Source organism: Anolis carolinensis, chromosome 4 (assembly GCF_035594765.1).
Source record: "Anolis carolinensis isolate JA03-04 chromosome 4, rAnoCar3.1.pri, whole genome shotgun sequence".
Taxonomy (NCBI): Eukaryota; Metazoa; Chordata; class Lepidosauria; order Squamata; family Dactyloidae; genus Anolis; species Anolis carolinensis.
In genome coordinates this window covers 137,897,329-137,918,515 of record NC_085844.1, presented here as the reverse complement: position 1 = coordinate 137,918,515, position 21,187 = coordinate 137,897,329, and the positions used below count along the sequence as shown (strand labels likewise).

Here is a 21,187-nt window from a genome sequence, read left to right as displayed (position 1 = left end):
AAAGTTTGTCCCAACTCAAAGGGGACTGGTGCCTCAGGGAGGTACACAACATTTCCCATCATTTCTTTCTAAGGTGATGAGACAGGTTTGTAGTTAGGGAGAATCAAGCCAAAGACAATCCCAAGAGCAGGCTGAGCAGGATGACAGTTCAAGTATGGTACTGAATGATGTGGTGACATATGTTGGTTTAGAAACCTTCAAAAGAAGATCAGACTAGTTCCTTGGCTCCTAGTCAAGGTGGCTCAGTGGAAGCTCAAGAGGCATTTCTGAATGTCAGGGCAATGAAAAATGCCCTCTTTACTGTCAAATAATGAGCCCTCTTGCTGTTCCTGTCAACATGGCAAATTCATCTAAAGATGTCAGGGAAAGCAAAAATCAGTGGTGTCATGGAGCCAAGGCTCTCATAATCGAGATCTCATGCCCCTTTTCATTAGTAGGAACAATGGCATCGCCTGACACTCTTTTTCCTTCTCAATTAAGCCTGGATTTCCACTGTAGTTGGAGCAAAAATTGATTTTCCCAACGGTTATATAATGGAGTTATGAACTATCCCAGGATGTAGCTACGGAAGCAAAAGATGAGGGCACTGTATCCTCCAAAATATGAATTCTGCCCTCCCCATGAAATTTTCCTTCGTTTCCCAAATTTCTAGCACTGCAGTAACATAAAACATCACACTATGTAACAAAATTTGAAATAAAATTTGAAATAAAACCAAGGTTTGAAAGTGTTTTTCCAGTTTAATTGTGCAGGTCTTACTTTGAATGTAGTTGCTAAAGTCCAGAAACTTCGTTTTTGTGGCTGCTACAAACTATTTTGAATTGGTTGAAACTTGATGATATAGAGCAAAATGTGCTGAAGGATGTCCTGCAAAAATAAAGTTTTTGCAAGGGTGTTGTGCTGTTTCCGGGCTGTATGGCAGTATTTTAGCAGCATTTTCTCCTGCCGTTTCACATGCATCTGTGGCTGGCATCTCCAGAAGATCCTTTGAAGATGCCAGCCACAGATGCAGGCAAAACATCAAGAGAAAATGCTACTACATCACGGCCATACAGCCTGGAAAACACACAACACCCCAGTGATTCTAGCCATGAAAGCCTTTGTCAATACAAAGTATTTGCAGTTTAGTATTTTTTCCAGCTTTTTATGATAGAACCAATTAGAAAATGACATTTATAACCTAGGAACAAAAATCATGTTACAAAGTGTTGTCAAAAATGTTTTGAGAAATATATGTTTAGCATTCAAAGAAAAGGAGCAGATAAAGTGACACAGGGAAATGCAAATACAGTACACGTAAGAGTCTGGGTGTAAACAATGTTCAATGTCTCATTCTCACATCTATGATGTTAGAAATGTGAGTTTATTTTGTGGATAATATGTTAAAAAAGAAATTTGAGGATCAAAGAAAAAGTTTATTTGCAGGGTCAGAATTTTCACTGAAGGGCAATGTCTTCATTCTCCCTGCCACCCTGTAGCTATACTACTGTGCCTTCAAGTTACTTCCAACAAATAGTGATCCTAAGGTGAAAATCATGGAGGTTTGGAAGGCTTAGAGAGAATGTGACTTGTCCAAGGCCCAATAATGGGTTCCTATGGCTGAGTGGGGATTTGACATAGTCCAGTGCTCAAACCACCAAATAACACTGGCTGTCCATTTCTGGAGATGCTCTTGATGTAATCCAAATTACCTTGAGCAGTGAAGTGCAACCAGCTATACAAGAGACATACTCCTGCTGATGAGAACTGCTAGAAATATTTTCTTCACACATATGAATCAACACATTTGCCATTTGCTTTGGGGTCTCTAAGTTGTCAGTGTAGGACTAAGAAAACCAAACTTCAAAAGTTACAATAGCCAAAATGCACGATGTGATGTGGGGGGGGGGGGGGGGCTTAGAAACTTTCTGGACACACACACACCTCACCATATTTTAGAGTCCATGATATCAATACTTATGTTAGAATGTCCCACACCCATCTTCTGGATAGATTCAAACCTATCATCTCTTAACAATAAACAAATTATTCATTCCCACTCTCTGCATTGCATACCTAGCCATAAGCTTTCATGTCAGTCCTGACTAAACTTACTGAAGAAGCCAGCTTCAGACCTTGGTAATAATATATCCCTTTGTTACATATTGTTGTAACAAGTCTTTGTAGGGCACCTTTTTATTTTTATTAATTTTCAATATCATCATCATCATCATCATCATTTAATTACTTATTAATCGCCCTCCATCCAAGATGCTCTAGGCGATTTACAAAATAAAATTGTAAAGGATAAAAATACATACATATAAATATTGATAAAATTAACATAGATTAAAAGCTCTAGTAAAGAGCCAGGTCTTGAGTGCTAGGGTAAAAGGCCCTAACTCACGCATGGCTCTCATGTAGGGCGGCAAGGCATTCCATAAGGCAGGGGCAGAAATAGAAAAAGCTCTGCGTCTGGTCCTTTCCAAGTGCACTTCTCTAGGACCCGGTATGTAAAGTAAGTCGCGTTGAGATGGTCGTTGCGACCTCCGATATCATAATCAGGCACTGTTATCAGTTACAAACACATAATTCAAATGATTTTAACTGCATCAGACAGACTCTAATGTGTCAGTCTCAAAGCAGCATATATCTTGATTGAGGCTTTTCTGAAGCAAAATGATTCACCATATAGTTTCAAAATTATGTTTTGCAATTCTGCAATTACATGATGTGATAATGGAACCGTCCCACTCCATAAAGAAGATGAATACTATAATAATAATAATAATAATAATAATAATAATAATAATAATAATAATCATAATATACTTTATTTATATTCCGCTCTACATCCCCGAGGGTACTCAGGGCAGATTACAGAACACATATATGGCAAACATTAAATGCCGTTATACAGTTAACAAGGACAGACAATACATAGACAATACATAGACAGAGGCAAGGCTTTCCCATCTTTTTCCATTTCCAGCATCTGGAGGCTGTGCTCAACTCTGGTCAAGAGGGAGCGGGGGGGGGGGGGGGTTGCTGTCATTCCATCTTCCATGTCGAGGGCCTTATCGTCCATGGACTACTTCCACTATCTTTTCTTTGTTTTCCCCCCCTGTGAACCAACATTTACCTAATTCTGCATTTGAATATTACTTCTTTAAAACTTTAAAATGCTTACTCTTTATTTATTCTTTATACTTTTCTTGATCCTGGTGGTTCCTCTGAGCATTAATCCTTAAAAGGATCATATCAGAATTACACCAGTGCTACACCCCTATCAAAAATATGTAGAAGAAGAAGAAGAAGAAGAAGAAGTAGTAGTAGTTTCCAATTGACCCAATAGCAGTACAGAATAAAACAGCATTGGGGGAAAGCGTAAGCTTTAGACAAAGATGGGGCTAATGTAGGACAATTGTGGAATTACAGCACTGTGTGATAGCCTTCCTTGGAATCTGGCTGTTTTGTATAAGATTATGATATGACCCCTGTTGATAACCTGAACAGATACTTTGGACATTAGATGCATTCTAGGTAATGAAATGCCTTATCTGATCAGGTATGGGCACCATTATCAACCCTGAATACTTGTTTTAAAAGGGCGCTTCATACAGTAATTGAAAGAAAAAAAGAACTACTACCCAAGCACTTACCCTGTGCTGCTTCTATAGGCCTGTCCTAAGACACAGTCTTCAGGAGGTGTTCCGGGATTAAACCAGAAATCAGCAAAGCATGCACTATATTCGGATTTTGGTAATGCTGAACGCTCAAATCCATAATCACTACAGAATAACAAAAATGACTTATTCAATAGACATGTCTTTGCTAGGAGTTACAGCAGTTGCAAACATGAAAAACAGCTGTTACATTAATACTGGGTATGAGCAATTTACACCATAAGTGGCCTAGAGAGCAAAGATATAATATCTTGGTGCATGAATCTTGTTTCTCTCTGGTTGTGAGCCATTTACACAGTATGTAGCCTAGAGTGCAAAGATTTAATATCTTGGTGCATGACTCCCATTTCTCTCTGGTGCATAGCACAGTAGGGGCCTCATAGGTTCTACAACCTAAGATCCATCAGTGGGAATATGATGGTTATTACCTGTAACCTCTTTTCATCCTATAAGGATGAAGCCCAGCAAGTACAAAGTCTCTAGGGAAGCCTGTATCCCTGCAATGTTTCACCCAGAAAGGAGCTTTATGTTAGAGTCTGGGTAGCAGGATCCCCACCATGAAAGACGTCTCTGTCTTTGCAATACCACAGCTCTATGGCATTCTCTAGGAGATATGGGCTTGTAGCATGTTCCATAGGCTTGCTGGCGGACTAAATACATGTGTTGCCTGAGCGATCTGTGCCTATACAACCCACTGCAGAGAGAATACAGGAACTGATTGATGTCTATCATCAGCACATTATAAATGTAATCCATGTCTCCTACAAAACCTCAACGTTTCCTAGGTGACTTGGACTACATATTGTATATTATCATCTTATGCTGGACTTTTCAACAGAAAAGGAAAACACAGTTGAGTTCAGATGGTTTTAAAGGTATTTTCGTACTCCCAAAATATTCCCATAATTGATATCTGTGGTATAATTCTTTATAATGGTGGTGCAATGGGTTAAACCCTTGTGCCAGCTGAACTGCTGACCTGAAGGTTGGCAGTTCCAATCTGCGAGATGGGTCAAGTGGTCCCTGGTCAAAAAAAAGATTGGGAACCACTGTTTTAATAGATTGGATCCAGATTTTAAAATGTTAGACAGAAACTTACCTCCCTGCCTTCTTTTCTCCACTGCACCCATTCCAGCTCCATGTATATCTTACATAGAGAATCAGGGCATCTGCTGAATGGGGAAAGCTGTGCTATGCAGGCTGGCACATGGCATAAGCACATTCAGTGACTGCACTTCTTTTTGACAGGACTGATTCTCAAGTATCCTGAACTTATATAAATCAAATAAATCATAAGACTTATACAGAATAACTAGACTGAAACCAATGCAAAGATGTATAAAAAGGCTCACCATAAAAAGTCAGAAGGTCTACATTCACAGACTTTGGAAGTGAGTGCTGACGTAAAGCTTCTTCCTTTAATGCACCACGATGAGCTCTTCCTCTTACGAAAACTTCTCTGCTGACCCATGATGCAACGATCACCCTGAACATCAAAATGTTAACTCTTGTAACTATCAAAAGTATGTGGCAGACTAAAATTAACTCTGCACATTTGCAATTGAAAGGCTTGAGTTCATACTATCCATTTTTAGAACTGTTTCCAGTATTCAGAAGACCTTCTCTGAAAAGTATTTCAAATGCACCATGAATTAACTGGTATTTCTTAACATGGAACAGGCAGCCATTAGATAAGACTTCTTTCTGTTTATTCCTGTTCATAGCATGAAATTACAAGGAGGTATTATCTTGACAAAATACACATAATAGCAGAGACGGTTTTTTTAAAGTTTACATGAAGATTATTTAAAACTAGCTTGGGAACCCGGTGGTGACCGGGTCATTTGAGAATGGTATTATTTGTGTTTCAATGTTATGTATTCTGTTTGGAGTGGGTGAACTACAATTCCCAGAATCGTGGCTTAATCCTCCCCAAACCCTGCCAGTATGAAAAGTTGGCCATTTTGGGGCCTGTGTACCAACTGTGGTCCAGATCTGTCGTTGGCTGGTCATCGACTGGCTGCAGTACTCTCTGGATGGGGGTGAATGACTACAACTCCCAGAGTCCTGGGACAATTGCCCAAAAACATCTGTCAGTATCCACAGCAGGCAATGTTCAGCCTGTGTGCCAAGTTTGGTCCAGATCCGTCATTGGCTGGGTTCAGTGGTCTTTGGATGCAGGTGAACTATAACTCCCAAAATAAAGGCCCATTTCCAAAAACACCTGCAGTATGTTCAGTTGGTCATGAGGATTCTCTGTGCGAAGTGTGGTCCTGGTGCATTGTCGGTGGGGGTAACTGTTTCTCTGGATGCAGGTGAACTATAACTCCCTTTTCCCCAAAATTGTGCAATATGTTCTATTGGTTATGGGGGCTCTGTGTGGCAAGTTTGGTCCTGGTCCATCATCGGTGGGGTTCGGAGTGGTCATTCACTGCAGGTGAACTATAAATCCCAGTACCTATGACTTCCAAATGTCTAGGCCAATTGCCCTCCAAAGTCCCCAGTATTGAAACCTGGGCATATCAGGTATGCATGGCAAGTTTGGTCCAGACCCATCATTGTTTGGGTTTATAGTGTTCTGGGTGTAGGTGAACTATAACTCCTCTACATTCCCCAGTAGGAGTCACAGTGGTCTGACTTGGTGTAGGGTGAACTACAATTTCCACCATCATCATCATCATCATCATCATCATCATCATCATCATCATTTAATTACTTATTAATCGCCCTCCATCCACGATGCTCTAGGCGATTTACAAGATAAAATTGTAACAGATAAAAATACATACATACAAATATTAAAAAATTAACATCGATGAAAAGCTCTAGTAAAGAGCCAGGTCTTGAGTGCTAGGGTAAAAGATCCTAACTCACGCATGGCTCTCATGTAGGGCAGCAAGGCATTCCATAAGGCAGGGGCAGAAGTAGAAAAAGCTCTGCGTCTGGTCCTTTCCAAGTGCACTTCTCTAGGACCCGGTACATAAAGTAAGTATGATGATGAGAGAAGGAGAGACGGTCCCTAAGGTACGATGGGCCCTGGCCGTAAAGAGTTTTAAAGGTCAGAACTAGCATCTTATATAGACCACAGTAATCAGTTGGAAGCCAATGCAGATGCTGCAGCACTGGTGTTATGTGGCATTTCATGGGTGTTCTTGTGAGTAGCCTGGCTGCCACATTCTGAACAAAACGGAGCTTTCGGGTCGTGGACATCGGAAGGCCAACATACAGGGCATTGCAATAGTCCAGCCTAGATGTGACCGTGGCATGGATGACTGTTGCCAGCGCCTCATCAGATAGATAGGATGCCAGTTGCCTCGCTTGTCGTAGGTGGAAAAAGGCCTGTTTGCTGGCAGCAGCGACTTGAGCTTCCATTGTCAGCTGCAAATCCAAAACAACACCCAGGCTCTTAACGGTAGGCGAAGGAGATAGGGCAGCACCATCGAAGGTGGGTAGCAAGTGGCGTCAATCCCCTAAACTCCTCCAGTAAATGTAGTTGCAGCTCAGTTCTGCTCTGTTTGTTATGCAGACAGATTTGAAAGAAAAGGTCATGGAAACTCCACAGAAATGGAGAACCCTGGGATGCCTGCCTGTGATGCAAGGGCAGTAGGCGGGGTCATGCAAATTTCACACAATGGAGAACCCTGGGGTGCGTGTCTGTGGTGGAAGAAAAAGCAAAATGCAGGATGAAATGGTCCCCAAATGAAAACATTCCTTGGGTGGTAGGCCGTAGTGCTTGGGGAGGACACTGGCAGGGTTTGACCTACATGTTCATGGTGCTCGCTGTAACCGCAATGTCAGTGCAAAGGAGTGACTTGCTGGTTTCTCCAGAGTGAGAAGTGTAGCCTGTTTGTGGAGGCCGGAGGCTGTCTGTGTGAGCGGACACCCATGCCACATACACACATATGGGTTTTCACTTTTAATATGGATTTAGATTTAGATTAGATAGATTTAGATTAATCATAACAAGGGTTGCTGTGAGTTTTCCGGGCTGTATGGCCGTGTTCCAGAAGCATTGTATGGAACATGGCCATATAGCCCAGAAAATTCACAGCAACCCAGTGATTCCGGCCATGAAAAGCCTTCGAAAGGCCATGAAAGCCTTCGACAACACAAATCATAACAAGACAGAAAATCAGACCTTCGTAACCATGAAATTAAGCATTTTGCAGTAAAGTAATAGCTAGCTGAGATTCAACAGAAATTTCCCCAAATTTAGTATCATCCCCTCCGTCACATTCTGCCTCATGTACTTCATTAACTAAAGCCACATTAAATCTTTCGCTCAGCACAGGACTTTTCATTGCAACTTAGTTCTGAAAAATATATATGGGATTATATTGCATTGTGTGGGCCTTAACAGTACTGGTTGAGTTAACAGTACTGGCATGAGTTAACAATTGGCTATTGTTCTGTATGATAGGAAATGCAAAAATACAATATGGCATATGATATGAAACTGTGTACATAACATTGGTAACATTTGACTGATACTAATCAAAACTGGTAACTCTTTAAAAGCTTGCTGTAACTCTGAATTTCCTGAAATAAAAGGGCATAGGTTTGGAAAGAAGAATATAATGATCATCTCACTCTGATTCAACCATAATGCTAAGCCATGCTTGACAATGCTAATTATATGCACTGGAAAGGTAATCAAATGTGTTCCATTCTGATTTGCAATTTTAAAAAGTCCCACTCAAATATGGAAACATGTGTTTTATGATAGTTTGATATCATGGTTTTAAAGGTAAATATAGTTTACAAAAGCATTTTTCATAATTGGAAGAAATGGGACACTCCAATTTGTTCCGAACTGCAAATGTAGTCAAAAGACAGAATGCAGAAGGGAAGCATATGATCAGAGACTCATTACGCTTTGTGCATGTAATGCTAAACATGATATGGTCCACCAAAATAAACACCACCAAACCAAATACATTAGGAAATTTTACCTGTAGATTTGTCAAGTCCCATGGTTCATAGTCTTCATCAGTACATTCACGTTGGAAAAATGGACGGAAATCTACTTTCACAAGCTCCCAGTCAGAGCGGTAACTTATGTGTCCAAAGACTCTAAAGAGAAAGATCAAAAGCCTCTGAATGAGGTTCAAAGGAACAAAATGCAAGAGTAGAACACCAAGAATTATTTGTTTGAGTATAAAATTCAAACACACTAATATTCCTGTCATCTTGGGCCAACACTCATATATTAAGAGCTCAGAGTTCCTCCCTTCCCCAGACACTTGGCCCTTAAAGAAAATATCTTTGAGAGTAACCACCAGCCAGCAGTTTTACTGAGTTCCCCTACAATCCACTTCAGCTTTCTGTCTCCAAGGGCGCTTCAGACTTCTCCCGAATCATAGTCTGTTGTATACATTGGTAGTTTTATTGTGATTGATGTAACTTGCATATATATATTGCAGGCTGTTTTCTTCACTAGGTACTGAAGCCTTTATACAACCACACTGTATCTGGTTGCCCAATTAATTACTCAATCACCCAAATAATAGTCAACAATGTCTATTTTAGGATCAGCTCCAAGATTGCAGTTTCTACATTCCTAACATTCTTGTTAAAGATATAGCTGCTCTTCCTAAGATTTACACACACACACACACACCAACAGAGTTTGGGAGCTAGTGCATTAAATGTTCCTTACGTCATGACTAAAGTCTCATCCCCAGGTTCACTGAGTAGGCCATCCACAAAAACTGAAGTGCTAGTAAAGTTATGAGTGTTCCATGTTTGGCCTTCATCCACACTGAATCTGGAAAGAAAGTAATATTGTTTTCTATTTATTACAGATTTGATTTATATAGAGTAGGTTTAATTAATGATTATTATCAACATCATCAGTGGTAATAACTTAATTAGTGACCAAAATTACAAAGAACAAAATTGCTAATCTGCAAATCTTCCAAATCCGCCCTTTAATCATTGTGTGGGAAGAAGACAACAAGCTGCTCCCATTCACATGTCTTTCTGCGTGGATGTTTATTAAAGTTGTTATCCTACACAGCTGTTTTCTTGACACTATTATTTTCCCCCCAAGATAGCAGTATCATCTCCTGAAATGCCACGGATCTCCTTATACACTACACAATAACAAATCCTGCACAATGTTTCAAAAACATGCACTGAATGAATGCTAATGCATCATAAAGAAATGTTCTTTGACATTAGTAAATATTTGTTGTAGGATAATAACACTTCAAAGATGTGGCTGTGTTAACCCCTTGTAGCATAAAAAGGAGGAAGAGAGGGGAAAAGGTAGTTGGAAACCCAGCAAAAAGTGCAAAGATCACATGAGTAATGTTCATGACTTGGAAATAGCGATTCAATGGGTTTAAAGCAGTCGTTCCCAACCTGTGGTTCATGGACTACCAGTCCTCTGTAAGAACTAAAATATGGTCTGTGGCCTCATTGTTACTACACTGTTGCAATGAGATTGACTGGTCTCACGAAACTCTCTTATAGCGCTGAGGAAAAGGGGGACATCGGGAGGGAAGAAGCTGACTACCCACAAAAGGGAAAAAAAACAACACCAACAAGCCTCCTGACTGCTGCTTCTCCTCCCCCTCCCTCCCCCTAAGTGGAGCCGTTCCATGTGGCATCTGGAAGCGGGGGCGCCTTGGTGACTTCGTTTTTAGGTCTGTTCCTGGGGTTATTTGGGGGTACTGATTCAGAAAATTGCACTGGATAGACCACATCAGTTTAAGATGATGAAATATAGTTTTCTGTGGGTGAGCAGATGGTGATTACTGGATGGCATGTTCTGTATCAGAAACTAGAGCTGATGAGGTCTATCCAATACAATTTTCTGAATCAGCACCCCAGATAACAAAACCGAATCTAAAGTTGACGAAAAACTGATTCATAACCCTTTGGTACTAATGTTGGAGAGTGGCCCCTAGTCAAAGTGGTCCCTGGACAAAAAAAGGTTAGGAACCACTGTTTGAAAGCCTGGTGACTCCATGTCTCAGTAAGTATCAAACTTAAAGAAACTAAGCCCCAGGAAAATGTTGCTCTCATGATTTCTTTTGTGCATTCAGATTTTTATATCATTTCATATTATCCATTCTGATTTTCATATCATTCACAGAAATCTGTGTTGTGTATTATTACAGCTAAATTATTATTGCTGAGCAAATGTTAGAATAGTAACATCTATCGAAATGTTAGATCAGTAAGATGACTTTCCCAGAGGGGAAAGCTCGTGTCAATCAACAGAACATTATTAAGTCTTGAAAATATGGTAAGTATATGAAAGTTCAGTGTAAAATTACTTGAGTATTTTAAGTGGAATAGATGTGTCTTTGATGGCCACAATCACTCCACCATGATCCAGATACAAGATGTGATGCTCCTCTTCAAAAACCTAGAAGCCAAGGGAAATCTCAATAAAATAACAATGCATTCTGAAATATTGTATTAAAATACTATCTATATGGTATGTTTAATTTAGAGCTCCATAATGCAGTAAAATGTCATTTACATTTAATTTGATGTTAAAACCAATTTTGAAGGATAATAACAATTCCATAGTCAACAGTTTCTCCATGAAAATGGTTAGACTCTCTGTAAACATTGGAATGAGTCTGTTCCAGCATAAAGAAACAAATCCAGTAACACCTTTGAAATTAACCAGTTTATTTTGGCATGGCCTTGAGTGGATATTCACTTCTTTAGATGCACAGAAGTGGCTGTGTAGCCAAAGATAACTGATAAGCCACAAATACGCATACTATAATAAACCAGATCATCTCAGGCCCCTTCCACACAGCTGAACAAAATCCACATTGAACTGGATTATCTGGCAGTGTCATCTCAGATAATCCAGTTCAAAGCAGATACTGTGAATTATCTGCCTTGATATTCTGGGTTATATGGCTGTGTGGAAGGGCCCTCAAATGTGCTATTGGATTACCATAGATCTTTTCATAGTAAAGTAAAACAGAAGTGGAAGATGTATTGAAACTATCACTGAGTTGGAGAAGTGAAGATCACAGACACCTTGGAAAGCAAAACTTGGGAGCATATGTGCAGCACCTATTTCAATCTCTCTCTATATATTTCCTTAACTGGATCAAGGCTCTTGTCTATGAAGTTGTTAAGAGTCCAGTATCAATAAAAGTAATGTTTGCAAATTTATGCAGTAACAGGAAACAGTTGTCCTTACCTGCCTCCAGGTTTTGCCACAGTCGGATGTTATATACATTTCTTCTTTATATTCAACAAGCTGGGCACCTAGATTTCCTGAGAACACAGATAAAATAAGTGGAGGTTACTAGGCCAGCATACCACATATTTGAAAACAGATCTGTGCCCCCCACAATGAAAGGTAAACATAGGTTCAGTCCTACACAGAAACTGTTTAGCATGCAAAGGGCTGCTCATGCGCTCCAAGTCACCAGCCGCAATAATAATGGGTCACACAGTCCTAAAGTATCACATATGAGGAATCTAAATTGAACCAAACCAACTATTTCTCCTTCTCAAGGTGAGTGTCTCTTTAACACAGGAATATGTTCCTTAAATTTTAAGAGACTTTTCACGCCACTCCAGTAAAAGTTAGCAGTTTATTTACTACACTGCATCGGTGCAGCAGATTAATGGTAAGAAGAAAGGAAGCTGCTTCACATTCAAAATTAGAAGCCCAGCTGAAGACCCAAGGTATTATATATTTTAAAATGTCCCATACCATTACCAACAATTGAAATAGCAGCACAATATTTGTACTTTGATTTTGTCTGCAGGGTATAGATATTCATTATTATTCCTTCCCAGTATGAGGAAACTCTGGCAAGAAGAATAAAGGACAAACAAGAATTTTCTCCCACTATTCAAATGTCTCAAAGCATTGAAGAGGAATTATTCTGCTTAGAAACATTTTGGAGGGGTGGGAAAAAATAGTTTTTTGCATAGAAAATAGGTTTTCTGCACTTAAAATGTCATTTTGATACAGATTATGTTCCTTTGGGACATTTGAACACAGGGAAAAGACTATGAAGAAAATTCCATTTCATCCACACTGGGGAGAATGCTGTTTCCATTACTTGCATATGAGGATAAAATAGTTGAAGATGTGTATCTTTAATACAGAAATGCCTTATAATGTGAGGCTCTAAACTGTACCACACGATTGCACACGAACCCAGCACTGGTTCTACCAAGTCCAATAAATATCCTGTTCTGTATCATTGACTGATTCACAGAAGCTCTCTTGAATGTCGTGTGAATGAACGTTTTGCCCCTCACTTGCTACCTGCTAATTTTTAGCTTGAGATGCTGAGGACAAAACCTGCAATCTTTTCATATACTGTATTACTGAGTCATTTTTTTTTCAAGGAAAGTTCACCAGTAGCAGTAATAATAATAATACTAAAATTTTATTTATATTCCACCCTATCTCCCCGAAGGGACCTAGGGTGGATCAAAGGGACTCGGGGTGGATACTGTACAGTCACAGTCCTGCAGTTCAGTATAGAAGAGACACAGATGTCAAAACCAGTCAGTGAAATTAGTATACACCTAAAGCACCCTGGGAACTGGCATGTACATTCACCCCAAATTTGCTGCAACCACAGGTATTTTAGTGTGGAATTTGCAGTTACTAAGATGGGCCACCAAAATTGAGTCAGTTGTCTTTGTCACTGTCAGAGACAGGTGAGACCCTGCATGGACGAGGAACTAAAGGAGTAATTTTTAAAAATACCATTCTAACTTTCCATATTTGTTTTGGAATGAATGAAATTTGAGCTGACTGGGTCCCATTCAGTTCAATTCTATTTTCTCCTTGAAATGAATGGACAATCTTTTTGAGAACAGGGATAAAATTAATTACCTCTAGTGGTCTGTGATAATACAGGTTTCCCTCAATTCTGATATCCCTCCTGGATTGCCTCCAATGAAGCATGTTCTTCTAAATTAACTTTGATTAACCCAATATTCCTGGAAAGGTTCTTTGATTATTCTGATACATGTCTAGCCTGAGGGGGGATGTGTTTCACACCAGATCCAATTTGTGAAACCTGGACTCTTCTAAAAGGAACAGTGACCCTCTTGTATCTCTTGATTTCCTTCTGTTTCTAACATCTTGCTTTTTGTAAGAGCTTGTATCCAAAGCAGCCCATTCACTGACTTTATTTCTGATCTCATCTTATATTTGCTATATCAACTATTTCGTAAATTACTTCATTGTTATTATATAACAATCAAACATCCCTGTACAAGCAGTTTGATTACTACTACTACTACTACTACTACTACAATGATTCACTGTTACTTTTGGCTCTACCACACAATATTTTATAGCAGCACTAGCTGTGCCCGGCCACGCGTTGCTGTGGCAAAGTATGGTGGTATGGGAAATAAAAGTATTGAGGAATTGGTGGTAGTTAAGGTAAAGGGTAAAGGTTTTACCTTACATTAAGTCCGTTATAAATGGGTTATATAGCTGTGTGGAAGGGTCTTGAGTCTACAATGCCATATAATCCAGTTCAAATCAGATAATCTGTATTTTATAGGCAGTGTGCAAGAGGCCTAAGTGAGGCCTAACTCTGCCTGTCCCCTGGGCTGAGTGGGTTGCTAGGAGACCAAGTGGAGTTTAGCCTTCTAACTGGCAGCAATTGGATAAAAACAATTCTTCCTCTCCCTCTAATTAGGACTTTATTTTTCTTTTCTTTTTTGTTGTATGAACGTAGAGGCATGGATGACAGGTTGTGCTGCCAAATTTAGTGTTTCTGGGATGTGTAGTTTTGTTGTTTTGTCCTAGGCCGAAATTTCATTACCCTTTTATATATATAGATTATTTACTTTAAATGCCACAGCATCATATGAATTGCTGGGATTTACAGTTTAAGGACGGGCATTTAGAATTCTCATCCACAAAGATCAGATCTTACTAAACTAAAAACCCCAGAATAACGCAGGATGCAAACACAGCAGTTAAAGTGGAACAATACTGCTGTAATAATGTATAGCAAAATCCTCACATTACAGGGGATGCATTCCTGAATTTATCATGAAAACAGGAAACCAGGTATTTTGGCCTACAATTCCAAGAAACACCAGCCAGTTAACCAGCTGCTAGGATTTCTGGGAGTTGAAGGCCAAAACATCTGGGGACCCACAAGCTGAGAACCAGTGGATTACAGTGAAGACTATTGACATTGATGGCTTCTGCTAGAAGTTACCAGGAGGACCAAGAAATTCCTAGAGAAGTTTGCTCTATATTTGTTGGGTCCTCCAGAGTTATCTATGGTAACTTCTGGGGAATGATCCCACTGAATTGCCTGGAGGATCTAGGAAATTCCATATTTTGTCAGATGTCAACAGGTGAAACTGTAGGCACTGGCTCCATGGGTACGGAGTCAGGCTGTAGACTCTGATATATTTTATTTTAAAATAAAATTATGACTCCCTTAACTCATCTTTCCATAGACTTTATTCTGTAACTTTCTTCTGCATTTGTCAAAACCCACTTTACTGAAATATAATTAAAAAGAAATATTTTTGTTGTTCTGTCTTCTGTGTTACGGTATATCTCCCAAGTTGACTTATTATTCATCAAAGACAGATCTTAAATTGTTTTTCGACAACGTATGCCAAGAGCTTTCAGAAAAGTTATTGTCCTTGTCCTCTATCTGCACCCGGGTAGAATTACAGGGATTGTGATTCCATCTATCTTTGCTTCTTCCCTTGTTTCTCTCTAGAGGAGCCAAAGCAGCTCATGAAATGTGCCTTCCAGTCATGTGAGATATCCTGTATCACATCAGTAATACAAATTATTATTTGTTCCCCAAACAATTGTACAGATATAAAAATGTATTCTGCAGAGGAAAATAACAATCTCTCTTACCCATGACTGTATACTTTATTATGAATTTCAAAATAAATGTTGGGTTTTTAGTATCACTCTCTTGCCTTGTGTCTTCATTGTGTAGGTACCTCCCAGTGATTCTATACTACTTATTGCACTGAGTCAATGCTTTTACTTACTCACACCTCTATATTTTCTAAGACTGGAAAAAGGACAAGGTCATTGAAAGCAAGTTCAATATGTAGAGTAAAATGGCAAGTAAAATGTTACACATACACGCAAGGTATTAATGGTTAATATATGAATGATATGAAGCTGTATTGAGCTGACACACAATACAAGAAAGAAATATGAAATGCATGAATTAGTGAATGCATTAGAAATGAAACCAATTAGTACTCTTGGTTTCTCTGGGCTAAGAAGGATGGGAGTAATGCCAAAGGGGAGCATTTTGTATACCATTTCATGGTAGATATTTAATAATGCTACATTTTGGATTACATTAGCTGAGACTGGTGTGGAGGTATCGTTTTTAAAAAATCCCTCCCCACGTGATAAATTATCAGCGTGGCCATACACTAATTTGGGTGATATTTTTTTAACATTTAAGAACATTAAATATATATATAATTATCCCCACCTAGCATTTGAAGTGATGTAGCCACCAGATATCTTTTCAGGAGTTCTCTTTCTCCATGTATCTAAACCAGTGGGTCCCAACCTGTAGTCCATGGGCCACCAGTGGTCCTTAAGAACTAAAATATGGTCCACGGCCTCACCATTACTACTGCGGATAATAACACAGCCCAACAACAACAAAATTTTTGGTGTCTTCAGGCCTGGGTTATTTGAGGTGCTTATTCAGAAAATCGCATTGGATAGACCATGCCCCCTGATGGTGCAGTGGGTTAAACGGCTGAGTAGCTGAAATTGCTGACTGAAAGGCCAGCAGTTCGAATCCGGGGAGTGGGGTGAGCTCCTGCTGTTAGCTCCAGCTTCTGCCAACCTAGCAGTTCAAAAACATGCAAATGTGAGTAGATCAATGGGTAGTGCTCCGGTGGGAAGGTAACAGTGCTCCATGCAGTCATGCTGGCCACATGACCTTGGATGTGTCTATGGACAACGCCGGCTCTTCAGCCTAGAAATGGAAATGAGCACCACCCCCAGTCGGACACAACTAGACTTAATGTCAGGGGAAAACTTTACCATTACCTTACTAGACCACATCAGCTCCAAATTATTAAATATGTTTTTTCTGTGGCTCAGAAGATGGTGACTACTGGATGGCATATGTTCTGTATCAGAAACTAGAGCTGATGTGTTCTATCCAATGCCATTTTCTGAATCAGCACCCCAAATAACCAAACCGAATCTAAAGTTGTCCAAAACCTGATCTGTAAACCCTTTGGTACTAATGTTGGAGAGTGGTCCCTGGTCAAAATGGTCACTGATCAAAATGGTCTCTGATAAAAAAAGGTTTGGGAACCACTGATCTAAAATCAAGTGAAGGAAAGTGAGAATATTGTACCCAATCTGCCTTGTTGTTTTCCCCACATTTGCAATCTTCCATCACTTTACATTTCTGAAAAGTGAACCTACTCTCCCCGCAGTGGTTCCCTGCATCATTTGCAAAACCTGCACACTTGGATCACTATATTGTGCAAGAAGGCTTCACTAAATAAGGCTGCAAACAAGAGGAAGATAGGATATTACTCCAGTGGTGAACCCGGCTATTGAAGGAATGTGGAGGGAATAGGACTACGCTCTATAGCCAATCATATTTGTTTTTTTCGTGTCAGGAGTAACTTAAATCGCTTCTGGAGTGAGAGAACTGGCCGTCTGCAAGGACGTTGCCCAGGGGACGCCCGGACGTTTTGATATTTTTACCATCCTTGAGGGAGGCTTCTCTCATGTCCCCGCACGGAGCTGGAGCTGATAGAGGGAGCTCATCCGCACTCTCCACGGGTGGGATTCGAACCTGGCAGCTTTCAGGTCAGCAACCCAACTTTCAAGTCACTTAGTCCACTACGCCATCTGGGGGCTCCATCATATTAGTTATATGGTGTCACTGGGAGCAAATAGTTAACAGGACAAGAGCAAGAAATAGAGAAGTGTGTTCCAACAAAAGGGGTGTTTGGATGGGATTCCATTGGAAATTTGGCTTATTATGGATGAACAAGCATGCAAACTCCTAATTCCTTCTGCTTGCAACAAAAGGGGCCAAACAATTGGTGGTTTGTTTATCGTGGTTTCCATATCCAGCAGGAATTGGGCAGTCTCTCCCAACAAGGAGAAGAAAGAATCTAGTTTGTTTAGTTATACATTTGTTTGTCATAGTCAGCCAGGATTCCCTTGTAATGGCAGTTATCATGAGCCAACAGAAATGAAAATAACAAGATTTTTCAGTGACTTGTTATAATTACTGAAAAGGAAAAACATTTCTGGTCATGTTCTTAAAATAAATGTTGGCAGCAACGGATTCCTCCTTCTGCCATCCCATTCCAATGCTTCCTGTCATGCAAATTTAACTTTTAAAAAAATCTTATTAAAGCCTTACTGCTAAAGTGGTAAGTTGAAAAAAACCACTACAGTATTGCCATATTTGGAAATCTCTCCCTCGCACATACAGACACCATCCCATTCAATTACAACTGGGTTCCCCTTGGTCCTTTTCTGGGTATGAAGATATCAATAACCTTTCTCCTTCAGTCAAGTGAAGGGCAGCTTGCAATAAAGCTCCCCCCTCTTCACTTTGGTGATTTTGCATTGTACTGTTTCCAGAATTATAACAGTTTTGGAGCATACCACTTTAGCATTCAGGCTTTATAGAGAGAGAAAAATTAAAAAGAGACATTAGGATTGAGAAAGGGAATTAAGGCAGACCCATCCTGAAAAAAGGGAAGTGACAGTGGAATGGGACACCCATACTGATCATCACACCTCATGTGACAAGCAAATTCACCTATTAAGGACAACTTTGCCATTCAGGTCCAAAATACTTCAGAAGAATGCCAGGGTACAAGGAAGAATTGCCTAAAAACAATGCATGATTGACAAAATGTTGTCAGGATCTTGTTTCCAAAACAAAGTGAGAAGCATATCAGGACATTCCACCACTTTTTGATACATTTCCCATGACTCAAAGAGCCGAAAGTTAAATTCTCTGCAATTAGCCTCTCTTTAGCCATCAATCAGCTCTCTGATTCATGTGCTCCCTCTACTCCTGAATAATTTCCCTGTCTGTATCTGTGTTCCTGAAATCAATTATTTCTGAAATGAAGCAGCAAGGTTTATATTCTTAGAGAACCATGACACTACTCCAGCTGCTTCAGTGCAAGCAGTTAACAGGGCTACTAAAGCCAAAGCAACACAAAGCACTCTTGCCGCCTGCCCTACATACAGTCTTTTTCACCTGAGGCCTGTATGGGTTTTTCAAGGTTTTTTTTTTTTTTGGCTCTTTGGGTTGCTATCTATGGCATTATTTTCTATGACAGATGTAGGCGGTAACATAGTAGTATTTCAGGGCTACAATAACCCTGTTGGTGTGCCAGGAGCCTCTCTCAAGTCATTTCCAGCCAATCACACAAGAAATGTATCACAATGAAAATATTTGCAATCAGTTTTTGCTCTACTAAGGGCCCTTCTACACTAAGCTAAAACCCAAGAGGAAGCGAACTGAAACAATCTGCTTCCTCTCGGGTTCTAGTCGCCACACCGAGCCCAAACCTCGGGCTTTCCTGGGAGGGGTGTCTAGATGTGCCAGCTCAAACAAAGGTCCCATGCTTTGGGACTGTCTGGAAAGGTGCTAAGTAATGGGGCAGATCAGACTGCATCAATATAAGTCAGAATAAATGCAGTATTCCCTTCACATTTGCAGATTTGATGTTTGTGGATCATTCACAGAAAGGGGTGTCTAAGACTTCCAGTACAACATTCTCTGGAAGGTGACCACAGAGTCCCTTCTACACAGTTGAATAAAATCCCACATTATCTGCTTTGAATTGGGATATATTGGCAGTGTGGACTCAGATATTCCAGTTCAAAGCAGATATTGTGGGATTTTCTGCCTTGATATCCTGGGTTATATGGCTGTGTGGAAGGGCCCTGAGTCATGCTAGAGGAGATTCTTAGAGAGAACATCTCTTTAGGAATCTCTAGGCCCTCCAATGATATCCTATTGTCAGCTTCTAGTAGATGGTGGACCTAGAAAGAAAGAGGATCACATTATTCCAATTCAGCATGACAGTGGTGCACACTTTCCTCCTGCCTGATGCCTGCTGCAGACCTGCTGTCTCTCTCCTCTGCTAAGAAGAAAAATGGAGAAGCTGCTTTTCCTTGTAGGTAGAAGATGACAACTGGCACATCAACATTGAGAGGAAAAATACAGTGTGGGGAGAAAGGCAAGAACCCTGTCACTTAGCAGTTCTGGCATCTTATCTCCATCCCTTTAGGTCTCCCTTGTTCTGTGCCTAGTCACAAGGGAAATAATTAGACATGATGGAGGTGAATCAACTAGTTCATACAGACAGATAGTATGGAATGGAAAATAGATTAAATTAATGTAGTAGTATCATGTAACGTTTTGATCAATGAACACCAAAAACAAAAATGCACTGTCTTTTTTTTTACCTGCCCCCATTATGAGTCCTGGTGCTGTATCCTTGGTATGAACCATTCCTGACACATATGGATTGTCGGGCCAGCGGAGATGGAGGTGAAGGTGGCAATCGGGCTATAAAGATAACAAAGAAAAATCTTTGTTTTTAGTAGAATGGCAGGAATGCCTCTAATCTTTGAAACAGCCACACTATGGGTTAATGGTATGTAATGACAGATCTCTGGGGAGAGGGAAAGGTAACTACCCCATGAAAGGATACTTTTGCTGCTGCTATAACATAATGGGTAGCGACGGCAGCAGCAACACTGTGTAGCAGACACTGCACCAGAACATTTCACCATGAACACCATTGTATTTGAGCAGTCTATTGAAAAGCCATCCATCCTTTACTTTGTCACTGTGAAATATTACCAGGAATAAAAAATGGCTATGTCACAAGGTCACATAGTGATTGACTAGACACCACAAAATGGCCAAAACAATCTCCACAACCTAAGAGGAAGAAAACAATTTTATAGGGCTGTTTTTCATGGTCATTACTGCTATGGGGAAAATATTGTAAGACATACTAAATTACTACCCAGTTTGTATTTATTTTTGCTTTGCATTCAAGTATATTTAATTTTCCTATGACTGAGACAGATTGGACATGTTTTGAAGAATATTTGAAAAATGAACTTAAATGAACTTTATAAACAGAAGGAAAGAGAGATTTTTCTCTCTCCAAGACAAGTGGAGCATCTACAAGAAGTTGATGGAAAATGGAAGGAAGAAGAAGGGAAGCTAAATGAATCTCCCCCTCTCTTTCCCCCATACCCCACTCTTTCCCATAACTCTCCCTTCTATACTCCACGTACCCAGACCCTCCCCCCTTTACCATTTCCACTCCCTTTTTTCTATCCCTCATAACCCCTATACCCCAAAAGTTTCTTTTTTTAACCCTTATTGTATTATTTATTTATTTACAAAATTTATACCCCGCCCTTCTCACCCGAGGGGACTCAGGGCAGCTTACAAAAATTGGCAAAATCTAATGCCCAAAATGCAATCATAAAAACAAAACAATATAAACACATCCATTAA

The 21,187-nt window shown here is 39.9% G+C and overlaps 1 protein-coding gene across 6 annotated transcripts in view; it reads right to left on the bottom strand.

Moving 5' to 3' along the window:
* The window catches only part of sorcs2 (sortilin related VPS10 domain containing receptor 2), a 235,375-nt gene that overhangs the window by 33,899 nt on the left and 180,289 nt on the right, over nt 1–21,187 (bottom strand). For all 6 annotated transcript variants that reach the window (XR_010005741.1, XM_062979510.1, XM_016993086.2 and 3 more), the window contains exons 11-17: nt 20,116–20,218; nt 11,845–11,921; nt 10,952–11,043; nt 9,325–9,432; nt 8,618–8,738; nt 5,018–5,151; nt 3,642–3,770 (exon numbers count right to left, since the gene is read on the bottom strand). Coding sequence is in view for 5 of the 6 variants with exons in the window: in XM_062979510.1 (XP_062835580.1) it covers nt 3,642–3,770; nt 5,018–5,151; nt 8,618–8,738; nt 9,325–9,432; nt 10,952–11,043; nt 11,845–11,921; nt 20,116–20,218 (764 nt within the window). In the remaining variant the exon portion in view is untranslated. The remainder of the gene's footprint in view (nt 1–3,641; nt 3,771–5,017; nt 5,152–8,617; nt 8,739–9,324; nt 9,433–10,951; nt 11,044–11,844; nt 11,922–20,115; nt 20,219–21,187) is intronic.